Raw genomic sequence first — 18,023 nt, forward strand, 5'->3', positions numbered from 1 at the left:
CATTCCGGCTCAGGTTGGGCTGCACTCGCCACCATTCTAAGCTCTAACTCCTTCACCAGTAAACACTACATAAATCTACTGGTTTCCCAAGTCTATGACCATGTTGACCCCCCCCATCCAGACATACCTGAGGGCTGAACTTGGTCTGTAAATGATGGATGCAGACGTAAATCGGTATAGCTCACACAGAATGTTTGGCTAAACGCTGCCGGTTATTAGAAATCAGCGCGGTGATGCGTTCAAAACCACCGGAGGCGAGTGTGTTCCACGACAGGCTGCTGCTGTACCCCCCCCACCCCCCCCGCTGCTCGCCACAAACCTGCGCCTCATTCTCAGCATTCATTCTTTAGCAGCGTTTAATATTTCACCGTGCAGAAATGAGGATTTGATGCGTTAAATTGCAAGTGTGTGAGTCAGAGTTGATCCATAATTAATTGGTCGCGAATTGGGTTTTTACCAGCTCGGGCTGAAAGGGACAGACAATTGTTTGAGTAAGCACACATGCACACACACACACACACACACACACACACACACACACACACACACACGCACACGCACACAGAAACGATTTTGTTTTTGGCAAGTTCATTGTTTTATGAATATAATCATCATCATCATGTATTTAATATAAAAAAAATACTCTTTGTAAAGTTGGTATCCATCTGGTCCACCCGGGAAATCGGTGTTACGGGTTCGACGTCCGTTCAGGCAAATTCCTGAGATGGTGAACGAGTAAAAGTTATTTAAATTCAGCTCAGCCGCAGGGGAGAATAATCACATCCTAAAGCTTGAACTTGTGCTGTAGTTCAACAGTATTTAACAACACCTCCCACAGGTCAAAGGTCAGGGTTTCTTGTTGCCTAATGTTTAAAGGCGTTTAGCACTTTAACGGGAGTCTATGTTGCTGTGAATATCAGCCTAGTTTTGATGTTAACAGGTACGAGGGGGGGGGGTGTTTGTCTTGAACGATGGGTCCCAGCGCTAAATCGCCTCTGTGAAGTCGTTGTTTCATCTCTAGTTTCCCCGTCGTCACTCTTAATTCCTGTAAGAAACTTCCTTACGTAAGTCGGACCCCACTCGGAGGTCAGTGATTGACAGGTAAGGATATTATTATGCAAAGGCGGAGAGCATACAGGAGAGGGATGAATATTTGAGCAGATGGTCTAAAAGACTGATGTAATTGATTCTCCATCGAAGCTCCTATTTCATTTACTGAATGAAAGCTTCGTTTCAGACGGTCTCTGTTCGTCGTGTCCCTTCTGTCCCTCTGAGGAGGCAAACTGATGTTTACGCGCCATCATCATCATCATCATCATCATCATTGTGTCTCGTAGCCACGCCAAAGCATGGTGCACCTGTCTGACATGAGACTCTCGTGTGCTCGCAGATGTCATCCACACCGTGGGCCCTGTGGCCAGAAATCAGGTCGGCACCACTGAGAACAACGACCTCAAATCCTGCTACTGGAACTCGCTGCAGCTGGTGAAGGAGCACAGCCTGAAAACTGTGGTGAGTAGAGCACGCTGACCACGCTGGGACATGTGGAAAGGGGGCGCGGACACTGTTGTCGCCTCACTGAAGTTAAAAGCCTTCATCATGACATCAGCAAATCCAGAAACTAGAGGGTGGATGGCGAGAGGGACCACCCTAATGTTGAGCCACAATAAATGTCCAGGAATGTTATTTTTAAGTCTGTCCAGGAATCGTTAGTCAAACGAAGGCGATTCCATGTGAGATGTTTCATCACCAACAGTCTATCCCAGCCACTGACTTCCAACCCAATCTATTTATAGAATCGTCAGTATATTTGCAGAGGAAACTGCCTGTTTTTGCCGAGCGGCCCGGATGCTCTCGGTCATGTTTGAACAGCCGTGACCAGAGGAAACGTGCGTTCTTTGATAGCCTGACCTTGTTGGACGGGGCTGGCCGGTCCCGCTTTAGCCACGGCCCCCGTCCTCGCTGCTTGAGACCAGGCTTAGAGCGCGTGTGGCCGTCGGTTAGCTGTAGCTCAGCCTCGATACACCAGAGCCAGTGGAGCAGAGCCTCTGTTTTAACAGTCTGCTGTTAGAGTCCACGCTTCTGCCGAACCCATCGGCGCTACGCTCATTTTGCCTCACATGAGAGGGTCCCGCCGGGCTTTGCTGTCTTAGAGGAAGACGAGACGCTGCTGAAGCCCAGCATCCTGCCAGAAGAAGCAGGTTTAACTCGTTATTTCTGGCTGGCGCGCTCCCTAATGTTGGGCCACGAGCTTACAGAAGAAGAAAACAGAGCCTAACTGTAAATAAATGTGGCTTTGAGAGATTAAAGGAAGCCACGCTCACAATTAATCCCTGTTCCTTCCAGCTCAGAACCTCCAGACGGTCTGACTGCACATTGACAGGGAAGCCCACCGGATTCTTGACTGGAACATTCATTTTGCCGTAGTGAGAGGCTGGAGTGAACATTTCCTCCAGTAGAAGTCAAAACTCGCTAGTTCTCACTGACCCTGGAGAACATTGATGCATTAGTTTACAGCTGGACCAGACATGAAGGTGGTTTTTGACAGCTCATGAAACCAGCCCAATACCCTCGCTATGAACTTTCTCCCGAAGAGTCATTTGCTCATTTAGAGAAAGCAGAGATGTAAATCTCCCTCGCACGCGGAGGCCAAGGTCTCTCGGATTGCTTCCGTCCAATATTTGGCCGCGCGGTCTCTTTTCCGTGAATGTCAGAGTCGTTTTAGTATTGCAGGGGAAGCCTCTGTGGAGACGCATCACTCCCTGCTGCTCAGCCCCAGAGACTCTCGTACAGGAGCCCCCCCCCTCCATTTTTATTGTTTCCATCCAGGCTGTTCCAGCTCTCGGGGCTCTGAAGGGCCACAGTCAGCCTGCCAGTCTGGAAGCCTGGACTCGGCAGCATTGCACAGGGGAGCGACGCGAGCCGCGCAGCAGCGTGCGAGTGGAGCTGCAGCTCTGTGTTGTGTAACAGCCCCCTCATCTGCTCAGTGCCTGCTACATTATAGAAAAGTTGCCTCGTTCTCAAAGGCGATTCTGGCAGCAGGAGGCCGTGCATGAAGTCTGGGTGGATGTGAGTGAGGATAACACTCCTTCGCTGGTTCAAAATGTTGATATCATAAAGGATCCTGTAAATCACTGAGCTTTATACGCCTGATTTATCGGCTCGCCGTCTGTCTGCGGTCACGTGTTCTCCACAGAGCTGCAGAGCCCGTCAGAACATCGGACTGAGGCATCAGCTAATGTAGGTCGTCTGTCTGGCTATGTCATGGTGGGATGTTCAGGTTCCCTCGCTGCAGGAGAATAAGCAGGAGAAGCAACATCTGGCCAACGAACGCCAGTGTTCAGCCGGCTTTGTTGCTCCACTGAGTGTTTGGTTGAGAGAACCGAGCTGGGAGCGACATCTCCTGGATGAGATCACGGCTGAATGTCAGGTGATTGATCATCTCATGGCACGCAGCCCCTAATTTGATGTTGACCCGCAACCATTTGATGGTTTCCAAAAGCACGTGTCATGGAGCTGTTCCTGTCGGCGTGTGACGGGCCGGCGGCCGCCTCGGTGGGCGGTGACCGGGTCGCGGGCCGAGGCTGCGAGCAGATCCTGCGGGGAAGCCGCCAGTCGCCTATTGAGAAGAGCTCCGAGAGCCAAGTGGATTGGAGATGAATGGCGGAGGATGCTGGGATTAGCGGCCCTTCTCCACGGGCTCATCCCGAGGCTGCTAAAGACATTTTCTCCCATTCGGGTTTCCCATCCTTGCAAATATCGCCTCGGCATGCACGTGCACGCGTATGATAGCCCCAATGACCTCATCTGTTTCAGCAGGTGAGGAATCAATAGAGACTGAGTCCAAGTCCCAAAGGCTCATTAGCACAGAGGCACTAACGGCATCTCTAGTTTTTTTTTCCTCCTCCTCTTTTGGACAAACACTTTGAAATTGAAAGTGAAACACGAGGCAGCAGGTTCAGTTTTGAAATGTGGGTCACGGTTGATACTTGCAAATGAGGCTTTTATTGCTACATTTAAGTGCACTGGTGGGTCTTATTTATGCTTTTAAATGCTACCATATCAAACTTAATGACTTTGTGCTCTACTTTGTTCCATTTTGGGGTTTCTGACTCCCGGAGAGATTAATTAATCTGCATTTGTGCGCTGAACTCACGGTGGAAAAAAACTTTCCTGCATTTTCTCATAAATTACGGCCGGTGAGCGCACGAGAGCACAGATTCAATTTTGTAATGGTGGATAGAAGTTTGTGGCTTTATTGCGCCCGCTCTTGGCGTTCGATCACAGCAGCATAAACTGTGCCATTAATTGGGGTAGGAGAAACAGAGGTTTACTGCTGAGCTGCTTAGCCAACACATTTGTTCTTCATGTCTTTGGTGTGTCGGCCAATATTCCAGGACCACTTCATACTTCAAAGTCTTCTGCAGCCAAATCCGAGACTCCGTTTCCCCCAAAACAGTTTCAGATTTTAGGATGTGGGAAAGGGCTAATTTTCAGTACACTTCCATGATTGCGTGTTCGGACCGACATCTCAGATTGTGCACGTTGCGGTTTTGATTAAGATTAAAACTAGAACAAACGCCAGCGGGAAGAGTAGAAACCAGTGCAGGCCAGCCTGCGCAGACCTCTGGTAGGATCCTCGTCATGGTTCAATTAGAATGGAGTCGTCTCAGTGGTCAACCAGCGTTGGTTCTTCCTGTAGCTCGGTACCTGAATGCATCCCCGAAGGTTAATTAGATTGAAGCTTTCTAAAGGTCACATCGCCATTTGAATAAGCTACTGCGATTTGTCAGATCTAAATCACTGGCTACACTGGACCAATTAGACCCAATTATGATGTTCCACCCACTCTGTTAATGGCTCGTGGACCCTCGATTACCTGTTTCCTGGTCTAAAAGGAAGCGCCCCGGTTTTTTGGACCCACTTCCATTTATTCCAGGGAAGAACTTTATGTAAATGAAATGTTTCTCATATGGACATCGCGTTAGAATATGTAAAACATGACAAAACAGAGCCTCCAGTGGAGGCTATGCTATGCTAGGCTAATCCCAGAATGTTACTTTCTTGATTACAAGCGCAGGAAAGGACGGTTGGAGGTGGGTCATTCCGGTAATAAAGCACACACGTGCAGCATTCGCGCCGGGCTCCGCTCGTCGTCAGGCACTTTGTGGACCTCCTCCATAAAGTCTCCTGAATTTCTATGAGGCTGGCGTCCCTCAGCACGACCAGCTGAGAATAGAAACGACAGCTCGTCCCCGACTGAGGGACTGTCAGATCAAGTGGCTGATGAGACCGGCGGCGTTCCTGCGAGACGCCAACGCCGTGAAACGCAGACCGAGGCAGCGGTTCTTCCTGCTGCTCTCCTCGCCTGGTGTTCGATACGACGCGGCCAAACCAAAGGGGTAAACCTTCAACGCGGCTCGCTTTCATTTCAGCTGTAGTTTTTAATAATTACCCTTGTTTACTCCGGTTTCTGCTGCCAGCCTCTCTCTGTTCAGATGTGCTTGGCTTCCTGCCGCCTGCTGTCCAGGATCACAATCCAAATTTGGCTGTTCGGAGCAGAAACATTGGTCCCATAAGTGCACGAGGGCTTGTTGCTGGGGCGCCCCCACCCCCTGCGCTGCCTTTGCACGCGTTCCAGCACGTTTCGGGTTGTGTTCTCAGTAGAGGAAGTACTGCAACATACATTTGACAGTAATGTTCCTGTCGTCCCGAAACGCCCCCCCCCCCAAATCAAAGTAATGAGCGTTCCTCCAGCTGGGGAATGTCAACAGTTCTATGGCTCACCGCCGCTCTTTCCTGGCCGGGCAGATGCTCCTCAGGTGGAGCAGTTTAAACCTCAAAAGTTCTCGTTCTACGTGCATTATTGGCTCTGCGCTGAGCCCTCGTCCCAAACTTCAACTCAGGAGAGGGCGGAATTGTCCAAACCCGGAAAATGAAAGGAAGCGAACCCGGAACCACGAGCGGCCATCGCATCGACTGGCGCACAGCTCATCCTCGTCTGCCCACCGGTCTGCAAATTTCAGGGACACATTATGTTTCGATTGCGTCACGCATGGCAGACTTTTCAAATTAACGCTCACGGATGGATATTTTAATTATTATTGAGTGAACAGTAACGAGAACACTGAGTCGGAGTCCTGCTATTAATGCACTTAATTAAAGTTATGAGGCGAGAACTTTGACGTGGCCGCGTCAGGCGAGAGAGGTAGAGCGTGTTGGCACAGGACGGCCGTGATCGATCCCGCCCACGCCGGCCCGGCGACCTCGCTGCCGTTTTGTGAATCTTTCTTTTGTGGGAGTTGACCTTGGCGTGGCGGTGAAGCTGGCGTCTCTCGCCTTTTCACCGCCACTCAGGTTCGGGGACAGAAGCGTGCAGCCAATTCTCCTTCAATCATGGTCAGCAGACTCACAGATGTGTTCGCTGACGTTAGAGGGGTCCAAGGTGGTTTGGAGACCACAACATCGTCTCTTCCCACCTGGACGGATGAAACAACATGAAAGGAAATGAGCAGCGCGGAGGAACGCCAGCGTCACGTTATTCACAGGTGACAAAGAGAGAATCGGGATCCTTGATAAGATCCGGAGCCGACCTTTGATTCCTCAGTAACGTGGAAATACATCATATATAATTGTTTTTCTCTGTAAACGAGCATCTCTAATTGCCTTTGTTGTACGTGCTTTTACTTACTGACTAATTATTCTGTGCTCAGCAGAACGTGAGACTAGCTAACATAATATGGCCAGCAGTCACAGCAAAACACAGTGAAACTGTCTCCAGCTTGTTCACAAGCCTGTTCCGAACTTTCAGACGTTTTAAAACATTCTGAACACAACTTTTCCCCATTTTCATAATAGTTCCATTTCCTGTGTGTTTTATCAAAGGGAATGCGTAAGGCGGCACGCTGACAGCTATTGAGCGCCCAGGGAATGTTTGTCTTCTTTGTTCCCACGGTTCACTAGTGCACAGCCAGATCTTTTCTACATCTGTGACGTGTGTAAAGTCGGGAATGAATATTCATGTTCCCCGGCTGCCCGGCTGGCGCACGCCGCATCTCCAGCCTGCATTGTTTGTTTTCAAGACCGCCAAATGTGGCGTTAAGACAGAACGGCACGTTGACCGCACCTTAATGAGAAATCCAGTATTTATGAGGACAGCAGAGCGTGAACAGCTTTGGTCGGAGATGATTCCCCCGTTGGCCGTGTTTCTGGGGGGGGGGGGTTCCTGAGCAGCCTCGCCACACACGCAGGTAACGAGCACGTGCACCAGCAGACCTGCCAGTGTTGACGCCCATCTTCATAATTCTTTAATCACGATGCCATTACCCCCGTGCACACACCCACCTCAGCTCCATTATTACCTCCCAAGGTCACAGCTAACAAGGTCTGAGGCGCTGGGCCCGGCCGGAGCGCACTGACTCACCATTTTTAAACTGGCTCCGTTTACGCCTCCTCAGCAAATCGGGCCGCGCCGCAGCACCGTGCACGGCTTTATGGTGGAAATATATTAGCTGTATCAGTGGCGCAGCAGGTGCAGCAGGTACGAGCTGTCTGCACGGCCCAGCTGAGGATTTATCCCGTCTCCCGGCTGCTCTATTGTGGCCAAAACTTCACAATTTATGATGTCAGGTTTGTGCCGAGGTCGGAGACATTTAAAAATGAGCTTTGCCCCAAATTCAACCTGTATTTCAATGTCCTGTTGCACGCGAGATATAAACCACCAGCACCGCGGGCACTTCAGTCTTCTTTGCAGAAGAATATGGGATGTTGATTCAAACGTGGAGCCTACCCTTGACTTTGTCCCACCCCCCCCCCTCTCATTCCCAGTTAATTAAAATTATACGACGTGTTAGTATTAAATCATCATGACGTAGGCCTGACGTCACCCTGCTCTGTCACTCTGGGCTAATTTAGCAGATTAAACATTTCTCGACCAGTAAAGTTAATACAGTAAATGTCGAAGTCGTCTCTTATGAAAGATGCTCCAACCGTCAGGAGCCTGTAAATCTAAATCTGAGGACTCTTCCATTTGGGGGGGAATGCTAATGAACAGCAGTGATTCAGTTGTATGTTGTCCCTCTGACCTCTCTTCCGTAATTCAGACACACGTTTCGCCCAAATAAACCCTCTGCCCTCTGTGCCTTTTTATGGTGACCTTTGACCTGGTGCCGTTTGCCTGCCGGGGCTTTTCTCTGCCACGTTGCTTCTGTGATCAGCCAGCTTTGTTGTCTTCTCTGGGTGGAAGCTGATGGAAGATGCTGTCCATCTTCTAAATGTATTCTTTTTGTGAAAATCGTCTTCTGCGCTCTTCTCCCTGATAGATTTCTGTGCGGCCTGCGATGACCTCCTCCACTCGCATCGATATCTCATCGGATTTGTGATGCGGTTGTAGAAAAACACCCACAGATGCAGATGATGTTTCAGCACATCGGAGACCGTTTAGCTGCCTTTGTGTTGGAGTGGAGCTGGAACCCGGCTGACATCAAACTGTCCAAATAGCCTCAAACCCTCGAAAACAGACTTTTTAAGCTCCGCTTCCCAAACGCTGTCGTCTTTATATTTCTATCCACAAACCTCTCCGGTTATTTTTCAGCTCATTGCTGTTCAGTACGAGTGACGCGGTGAAGAGGTGTTGGGAAGCCGGGGAGAAGCCATTTAGACAGCGCATCCATTTAGCATAGTCAAGGTTCCTGATTCTTCTCGGGAGGGGTTGTTAGCGGGCCACCTGAGTCCATCAAGGGCTCTCCTAATGAGCCGGAGGCGTGTGGCTCGAAGCTCGCTTGGACAAACTGCCGACCTACGCGATGATCATTTAAGAAAACAAATTTATGGGCACCATCAGCTCCTCAGCTGAATCTGCTCCTGTTTCGTCTGCACGTTACAGAGGGATGCGACACATTTTCCTGTCAGAAACTGCGTTTCCTGGCTGACGGAGTCGTGTTTGCACACGAATCCCATTTGCTCTTCAGCACGTGATGTATTTGGTAGAGAGAAATTGGTTTTCCAGTTTTAGTAACTAATTAATGCTTTATCAATATTCATGATTAACTCCTCATTTAGAGAACTGTAATGAGCCGTATTATCCTCTGGCCATATGTGGAAAAGTTCGCCTCCTATTTCAAATCAAGCTGCAGCAACATGTCGCCCTCTGACCAGGAGCGCCGGCGGTTTGCGTTCGCTCTGAGACTAGAACACTAGAACCTGGACTCTGTCCGAATGAGACCCACTCGCTGAGGATTCATTAAAGCCGCCCGGTGGTCAACTTCCTGTTTTCTCTGCGCCACCTGCTCCCGTTTTGTCCAGACCGTAGCGCCGGAGTCTCGGTGACCTCGAGTGTCATGACCACCGGCTTTCATTTCCAATATTGTTTTGCGTCCCCTCGCCATCTCTCCTCATTTTGCGATGCACCTGTGCTCAGGCCGACGTCCCGTAAAGCCACGTTAAAGCACGGAGCTCCTGGCTGCATCGGCCGGGTCTCCCGGCTGTTGGGAGCGGCTACAGACCGGAGGTAACCTTTTTATCGTAGGCAGTATTCAGCTGCGTCGCTTTTATGAGCGGCACTTCTCGCCTCTGAGACCCTCTGAGGAGTGTTTCTGTCCGGTGGAGTCGGTGGATTTGTGGCTCTGCCTGGTTGGACACAGACGTGTTTTGGTCCAGACCGGGTCAGGATGGCAGCGCAGCTTCCTTCACAGCTTCAGGGCTGTCGTGTCCTGCAGGCAACATAGTCTATTAAACATCTTAATGGCGGCCGCAGCCTCGCACAATCAGACCCTCTCACCCTCTCATCTTTGTGCACCCTCTGCACGACAAATGCGTGGGAGCGTATTAATGATTCTGCTTCCTTTGTACAACCAGCCTCATCCAGCTTCCAGCGAGTGTCTGAGGGGAGATTCTGATTAGGCCCAGACACTCGTGGAGGGAAAAAAATCCCCTCTGGGATTTCACAGTGTAAACTTTCCACAGACAATCCTTCAGAAGGCTTTAAGACTCCATGAATCCACAAACCGCACATTGTTTCAAAACGCCGCCTCGGCAGCGTCCTGCTTTAGATTCCCGTCCTGCGCTGAGGTGTAGAACTTGCAGGACTTTTTGAAGATGGCGTCAAGCCCTGGGGTGAAACTCCTGACATGACTCAGCCGGCTGGTGATCCCCCGTATCCTCTAGCCGCCATGGATAGCTGACGTTCCCCAGACGTGACAGGGCAGGCGTATCACTTTGAGGCCGGGAAGTTCAGGTGCATGTGAGGTGACTGAGGGAGTGTTTGAAAATGAAAACATCACCTCCTTCGTTGGTCACCACGATGTCTGTTTCATCCTGAGTCTCAGGCTGCAGTTTAGCGTGTTTTACCCAGCAAACAGTCCCGACCATCCATCCTGCACGGACGTGCCTAAATTCGCAATAGTACATTTAGTTTTTATCTTAGTCGTGGCTGTGAGACTTAGAGGGAAAGCTTCAAATAAAATGCTCCTAAAAGTTGTCTCGGATTTTTGAGACAGCTGTTCTCATGCTTTGAACAATCAAGGCGTCAAAGAAGGAAGCATAAAGCTAATGTGCATTAGCATTCTGGGAGTTTGTGAGGCTTCGCGTATAAAAAGAAACTAGAGCCTTTTATTTTCTGCCGTAGGTGTGAATATCATTAGATCTGCCACGAGTGCGATAAATGCATGTAGGTGAAGTTGCCTTCGCCCATGAGACAATAAAACTAATATGGAGCGGAGGCGACAGCATGACTAATAGCATGCAGTTTGAGCTCATCTCGATAAATTGCCTGTTTCCTTTTAAGCGAGGCCATTACGCTGTTGTCTGCTCGCTCTCGCCTTTGATTTCTCTCTCAAGATTTTAGGATTTTACATATTAAAAAAGCCTGCAGGTTCCACCACTTTGAGAATTGACCGAACACAAAAGGAAGCCGGCGTGCCCCACCTCCCGCCTGGCCCTCGTCCTCCCCTACCTGAGACACCGTCATCAGAGCTCAAGGTGTGAGGTCCCGACCCCCAGGTCCCGACCCCCAGGTCCTGACCCCCAGGTCCTGACCCCCAGGTCCCGACCCCCAGGTCCTGACCCCCTGGTCCCGACCCCCAGGTCCCCTCGGAGGACAGCTGACCTCTGCACTCACTGTGTCCTTGCACCGGTCTCAAAATTCTTTGAAAACGCTAGACTTTACCTAAATTGAGCTCTGTAGAGAGGCCCCTCAGGCAGTGGGCAGCCTGTCATCTCTACTGACGTCTTACTCGGCTGTTTCTATAGTGGATTCATTCTGCAGGCTTTAATCTTCAGTCCTGGGAGGCTGCGAGCGAGCCAGCATTTACTGTACTATAAATAAAACATACTAATGTTTTCTCAGCCTAATATGATGTGGGCCCTGACCTCTCAGCCTGCTTCTGTTAATTAGTCCCGGCTGCTCTTACCTTTGGGCAACCTCAGATTTATGGCTGTATGTTGGGGGGGGGCTAGCATGAGCTGCTAGTGGCTGGCCTGCCCAGCCACTAGCAGACAACATACAAACAGGGTTTCACACTCTGAATCAAAGCGTCGGTGTTGCGTGTAACTGCCTCCGAGTTAGAGATGAAACCGACTCGGAATAAATCACACGAATTAGAGAGCAACTATGCTAATCAATCGCCAGTCGTGATTCACGCCGCGCTGTCCTGAATGCAGGGGCAGATCAGCCGTTGGCGGCAGCAGGGCGCTGGCCTCCATCCCGAAATACGACGAATCCTCCACATTTCCATGGGTCCCAGTGTGTATAGAGCAGCTGCACCATTTTCTCCTCACGCTCATTCATCTCATCTGGTTCACAAACATGCTGCAGCCTCCTTTTATTCCCTGGCAGAATCGCATGGCGGGGGTTCACAAATGGGACAAGATATCCTCGGTGTTGCAGAACCGAACGCGATGGAGGCAGACGCAGAGCACCGTGAGCCTCCATTAACAAAGACTCCATTAGTCCCATTAAACTCTCGGCTCGCGCCGTCTCAGGCTTCCAGTCTTGTGGTAATTGTGTGCAAAAACTTAAAGCAAATGAGGGAATCGGGGGGACGTGGTGGTTGCTGTCGTCGGTGTTCTGCACCACAGTACAAAGAATAAAGCCAATATTTACGTTGCTAATTGGAGCTGCGATACAAGCGTGTTTGTCATTGTGTTTGATATATACATACTGATGATAACGAGAGAGATAACGAGGTTGGCTCTCCTAAAGGTTTTATTGTGGAACTATGCTTCCAAGATGAAGTTGCGTTCTGTGGACTCTTCCTCCTCTTCCTCCTCTTCCTCCTCCTCCTCCTCCTCCTCCTCCTCCTCCTCCTCCTCCCCCCAGTCTTCAGCTATTACTGCCACCCTGTTTACATATTTCCACCCCCACAGTTGTTGCGTGTGGATTGAAGATGCAATTATCGCTCTTGAATATCGTCAGGGAGCATCTCTGGCTGCCTTCCAAAGCTGATCAGATGGTCCCAAAGGCCATGACAGGTTACGCTAACGCTGAACTTCTGAAGATATCTACTCCATTATATTCCCTCAGATGTGTTTCTGAATTATTCTATACAATTTCTAACTTAAGATTGACAATAACGGTGCCGTTTGGTTCCGTGGTTACTATGGAAACGGTGGAGCTACAGCACATGTCCTCAGATGTATCCAGTGTTAGCAGCAGCACCAGTCCGGGCGTGTGAGCTGGCCTCAGGTGCTGGTGTAAAACGCATCCCTCTTTTCACCTGCACTGCTGCAAACTCCTCCATCTGCTCACGTCAGATCAGGTTTAGCGACGGACGCCAGCCCGCCGTCGCTGACTGAATCCAGCCCGAGTGGAGGCGAGATCGCCACTTTTCAGCTTGTCCCCCGGACGCCATTAGCATGCGAGACGTGTCGGCGCTGATTTGGGTGTCACGCTGGTGCTGCAACAAAGGCACCAGCCGTGCAGCAAGTCACTTGTCTTCATAAGTACGCTGTTCTGTCCCCTCCCAATTCAGAGCAGGTTTTTTTTTATAACTTTAAAGCCTCTTTGATAGTGGACTTTTGAAATGTTGAAGGACGCCTTAAAGGGAAATAATGTTTAATTAGTGACTTTATGATGGAAGGCTACCATAGTCTGCCTATGATGAGAAGCCACCTTTTTTATTCATTTCTGTGACTAAAAAGGCTGCTGAAGTAGATTTATGCGAAGGAATTAATAAAATTGTCCATCACATGGCGCTTTATTTTCCATTTAGATCAGTTGGGTCTCACAGATGTGAAGTAACAGACGTTTTAAAGCCACGGCTTTACATCAGATGTTTGAGAATCAGTGATTCAAGCACGTTTCAGATTTACCGATAAATGCAGCGTCTCACTCCGCATGCTAATGATGGCAGGTTAACGCGGTGGGGGGGGGTTCAGAACCCACGCCGTCCTGGTTTCAGGGATTAATGTCTTGGCCTGCATTTTACCGCCGACACTTCAGAGGTCTGCGAACTTGAAAATGTAGTTTGAAAGATCCAAACAGAATCCTCCCGTTCCGCACTTTGATCATTTTCTTTATGCCCACCTGGCATTTCAGGCAACATACCATAATCTACATTTCTTAAGCACTCATTGGAATAATCGTGAGCTTCTGGAGCCCTCAGGCACATCGGAGGCTGTTTTCTGTGCGCAAAGGTTCAAATATTCAACACTTTGCTCGCTCATTCTGCTGATACTTTTTTTTTTTGTTGTTTCCTCTGTGGATTTAATCAAAATACAGCCTGCAGTTTATACATCCCAGCCCTTTTTGACAAACAAGACACTTCCAATCACGTCGATTGAGGCGAATTGAAGTAAACAAATGAAGAAACATGGTGATGAATGGCTGGGGTCAGAAATAATATCACACGAGTCATTTCTGATAATCTGGGGCTGCAGAATGCTGCGAATTCCTGTTTAATTCAATTAATTCAGGCCCAAACTCCATCGCCTGTGCTCACAGCTGTAGCGCCATTTTTCGAGAAGAAGCACAAATACATTTTTTGGTATTGACTTCGCCTGACATTTTGCTAAGCTACTCATTTTAATTCTGTCAATCTGGCGGAGGTTGCACAGAGGTCCCCGGGTTTGCCTCAGCACTGTGCACGTCTCTCTTTTGTTTTTGCCTCTCTTGTGATGAGTGATACGACTTCAGCTGATACGGAGCACGATTGCTCATGCATAAATATGAGCAGACATCTGGGCGCGTGCCTCCTCACTTCAGAGTAATACCATTTGGGGTGTGTGTGTGTGTGTGTGTCGCTGATGTAAATGCTCCCTCTTTAACGCAGAGGGAATTAGTGTCACCAGCAGACTTCTGTTGAGAAATCAGGAGGGTATCAATAATTAAAAGGGACATTTTGCTTTCTCTTCCTGCCCTCTGCTCCTCTAAAAATCCTGTGAAAGTTTGTGCATTATAAAGTTATAAAGTGAAACCTCAAACTTTCTATAAATGTATGGCTTACAGTCATATTGGGTAATTCTGCAAATGCCAGACAGGTTGGTAACCCCGAAAGCGGCTTATCAGGAGGCGCACTGCTGTTTATTCTCTTCTGCATAGGAAGAGAAGGAAGATTGCAAAAGGCGTTTGAGCAGGCCGGTAGTAAATCAGAGGTGGACAGTCGGCAGCAGGTTTTGGGAAATAATGTCTGTTCTGGAGCTTTGGTTCTAACCCCCTGAGACCTGTTGGTGCTGAAGGGCCCTGGAATGATGGAGGCTAGAGCCGCTTCGTGGGCCAGCGGACGCTTCCTGGATCCGTCCTTTGGACCAGTCTGTGGCACCTCACCATTACAATGTGAGACAAAAACAGCTTTTATGACCTAAAAGCATCCAGTAGAAAATACAGAAATCATCAGTTAAGCCAAAAATGCTTTTATGACACATGTGTGACAAAGCTTTTAATTGGAATCCAGTTTCTATTGTTCTAATGTTCTAATGAGGCGTGTTTATCTAATCTTGGTTTAAAATGAACCAGGGAACCATCAGACGAGCCAGCGCCAGCTTTTAGACGCAGGAATCGGAGGTACCGAGCAGCTAAACAATGCTGTCACTGCTCATTTGCGTTGCTGCTGCAGACTTTTATTCGCACAGCGTGGCGGAGTCGTGTTGGTGTCAACAAAACCAGCGCGGTGAGCCACTATTTACAGTTTCAGTCGCCTGGCTCCTCTCCTGCGCGTATCCGGTGCTACCTAGCGCTGCTCGCGGAGCGGCGCTACTGGGTGCGGGCATATGTTCGTTCTTTACTGCTGACTGGGCTTTGTTATTACTTCAGAGGCAGAGGACAGTTGTTTTTTTGGTTTATTCATGAGAACATACAGTCAGATCCTGGGTAGAGCCGGTGCACGTTAACAGTTTGTCCTTTTCCCGCAGCATTGTGGCGAGAAAGATCCTCCCTGCATGTAAACATACCCAGTGAGTCCTTAATGGACACAGGGATATAAAAATGGATGGCAGGACTCGGGCCATTAGGCTCTAGGACTCTCTACCTATGCATTCCTCCATCCTCCATTTAGCATGATGACACTCCAACAATCAGTGGCAACATTAAAATGTGGACGCTGGTCTTATGCAGAATAAACGGGTGTTAAAGTGCCGCATTTGAATATGCTGATCTGTAACCACGGCGTGTTCTCCCCCTGCAGCAGCCCGCTGGTTCTGACAGGCAGACCCGACCTGCTTCAAGAACCACAGCAGGCAACAAATGGTCTCGCGCTCTTGATGGCGTGGTGCACGCCCACGCCGCGGCCGCGCCGCTGAATTATTACACATTTGCACAAGGCCTCGGGTCGCCGTGGTGATTTAGGGGCGTCGCTTCCATCTGCAAACAGGCCACTCGGCTCCAGGCTGCCGGGACGGCGCCCTGGGTCCGGCACTATTTACTCAGCCAGCCGACACGACGCTCTCCCCGGGCAGGATCGGACCCTCGCCGGGACCTCGCCGGGCCCAGACGGCGGCGCAGGCAGCCAGGAAGAGAGGACAGGAAGAGAGGGGCGACAGTTGTCAGCAGGGTGGGTGGGTCCTGCCGCACGCGTGCACGTCTTGACCCCCCCCCCCCCCCCCCGTGCCCTGCTGCTCTGAATGGGAGCTGCGCCTTTTGAAAAGGAAACTGTAAAATGTTACAGTATGCAGATGAGTATCGTACTTAATGGGATAAAAGCTATGCTTATGTTGTCATAAAAATCCTAATTAATTGCAGTTTAATCTCATGATTAATCGCCTCTCTGCCGATGATTGCCACTCAGGTGTTATTAATGCTCACCGAGGTTCACAGAGGTAGAGAGAGGTGCTCCACTTTAAAGTCACGTGATAGATCAGGGAGGGGCCCCGGCAACAGCATCATCTCCCCGGTGACCACTTTCTGAATATTCCCGAAGAAGAGATCAGCAACGAGCCAACACGGGGGCCCCCAGCCTCACCCCAGGGTCCCGAGGACCCGGCGGACTCTGACCTAATGAGCCACATCAATAACAACCTAAAGCAGAAATGATTGGTCCTAACTCCGTCCATGTTGCTAACACGCCGCCGCCGCGTGAGCGTCTTGGCCTTGTTATCGCCACGTTCTGGGCTGCGTCACTGTTGGAGGACACTGAAAATGAGCCGTCCTCTCTGAAAGGGACATCTTACAGACTATTACAGGTAATCAATAACAGTTGATATTGGTGCGCAGAATAATTCAGCCCTCTGAGCTGCGCCGCTGATTTATGGGCGCCGCTCTGGTAAAGCTCTGCAGCTTTAATTTAAAATGCTCCTTTTCACTTTTTGCAGTAACAAATTTGAAAGCGGCGTCTGCACGCGCAGGTTTTAACGGCGTCGCCTTAAGTGGCTACGCGACGCGCCGCAAAGATCAATACGCTTTAATGGATTAGCCCGAAAACTTATAAGAGAGGAGATTTGAATTGATTATGCTGGTAGCCTGTCTTTGTCCACACAAGTGTTAATCAGCAGCACAGCAGAAAAGTTAAAGACTTTGACATTCAGCAGAGAGAGGACAGGAGGAGAGGACAGGAGGATGAGGACAGGAAGAGAGGAGAGGAGGAGAGGACAGGAGGAGAGACAGGAAGAGAGGAAAGGAGAGAGGAGGGAGAGGAGGAGAGGACAGGAAGAGAGGACAGGAAGAGAGGACAGGAGGAGAGGACAGGAGGAGAGAGGACAGGAAGAGAGGACAGGAGGAGAGGACAGGACAGGAGAGAGGACAGGAAGAGGGAGGAGAGGACAGGAAGAGAGGAGAGGACAGGAAGGAGGAGGACAGGAAAATGAAGGACAGGAAGAGAGGAGAGGACGAGGAAAGGAGGAGAGGAGAGGAAGAGAGAGAGAAGGAGGAGAGAGGAGGAGGACAGGAAGAGAGGAGAGGACAGGAAGAGAGGACAGGAAGGAGGAGGTAGAGGGAGGACAGGAGAGGAGGAGAGGAGATAAGGAGGAGAGGACAGGAGAGAGAAGAGAGACGGAAGATGAGAGACAAGGAGGAAGAGGACAGGAAGAAGAGGACATGAAGAGAGGACAGGAATGAGAGAGAGGAAAGAGAGGACCAGGAGGAGGAGGACAGGAAGAGAGGACAGGAGGAGAGGACAGGAAGAGAGGAGAGGAAGAGAGGGGACAGGAGGAAGTATCAGGACGGAAGAGAGGACAGGACAGAGAGGACAGGAAGAGCGGACAGGAAGAGAGGACAGGAGGAGAGGAAAGGAAGACGAGGACAGGAGGAGAGGACAGAAGAGAGGAGAGAGACAAAATAGAGAGGAAAGGATGGATTCCCTTGAGGAAAGGAATTGATGAGGACAGGAAGATTGAGGAAAGAAGAAGAGGAGAGGAGGAGAGAGGAAAGAAGAGTAGGAAGTATTGAGAGAGAGGAAGGACAGAGAAGGAGAGAAGAGAGGAAAGGAGGATCACAGGAACAGGAAGAGAGGACAAGAGGAGAGGACAGAACGAGAGGCGAGGAGAGAGGAAAGAGGATAATGAGAGGAAAGGAAGAGAGGAGAGGAAGAGGACAGGAAGAGAGGAGAGGAAGAGAGGACAGGAGGGAGGACAGGAAGAGAGGAAAGGAAGAGAGGACA

At 49.9% G+C, this 18,023-nt stretch overlaps 1 protein-coding gene across 7 annotated transcripts in view; it reads left to right on the forward strand.

Annotated features, from left to right (window-relative positions):
- macrod2 (mono-ADP ribosylhydrolase 2) overlaps positions 1-18,023 on the forward strand; it is a 284,197-nt gene that overhangs the window by 184,807 nt on the left and 81,367 nt on the right. For all 7 annotated transcript variants that reach the window (XM_057048325.1, XM_057048329.1, XM_057048326.1 and 4 more), the window contains one exon: positions 1,391-1,512. In XM_057048325.1, coding sequence (XP_056904305.1) covers positions 1,391-1,512 — 122 coding nt within the window. The remainder of the gene's footprint in view (positions 1-1,390; positions 1,513-18,023) is intronic.

Source organism: Takifugu flavidus, chromosome 11, assembly GCF_003711565.1.
Source record: "Takifugu flavidus isolate HTHZ2018 chromosome 11, ASM371156v2, whole genome shotgun sequence".
Taxonomy (NCBI): Eukaryota; Metazoa; Chordata; class Actinopteri; order Tetraodontiformes; family Tetraodontidae; genus Takifugu; species Takifugu flavidus.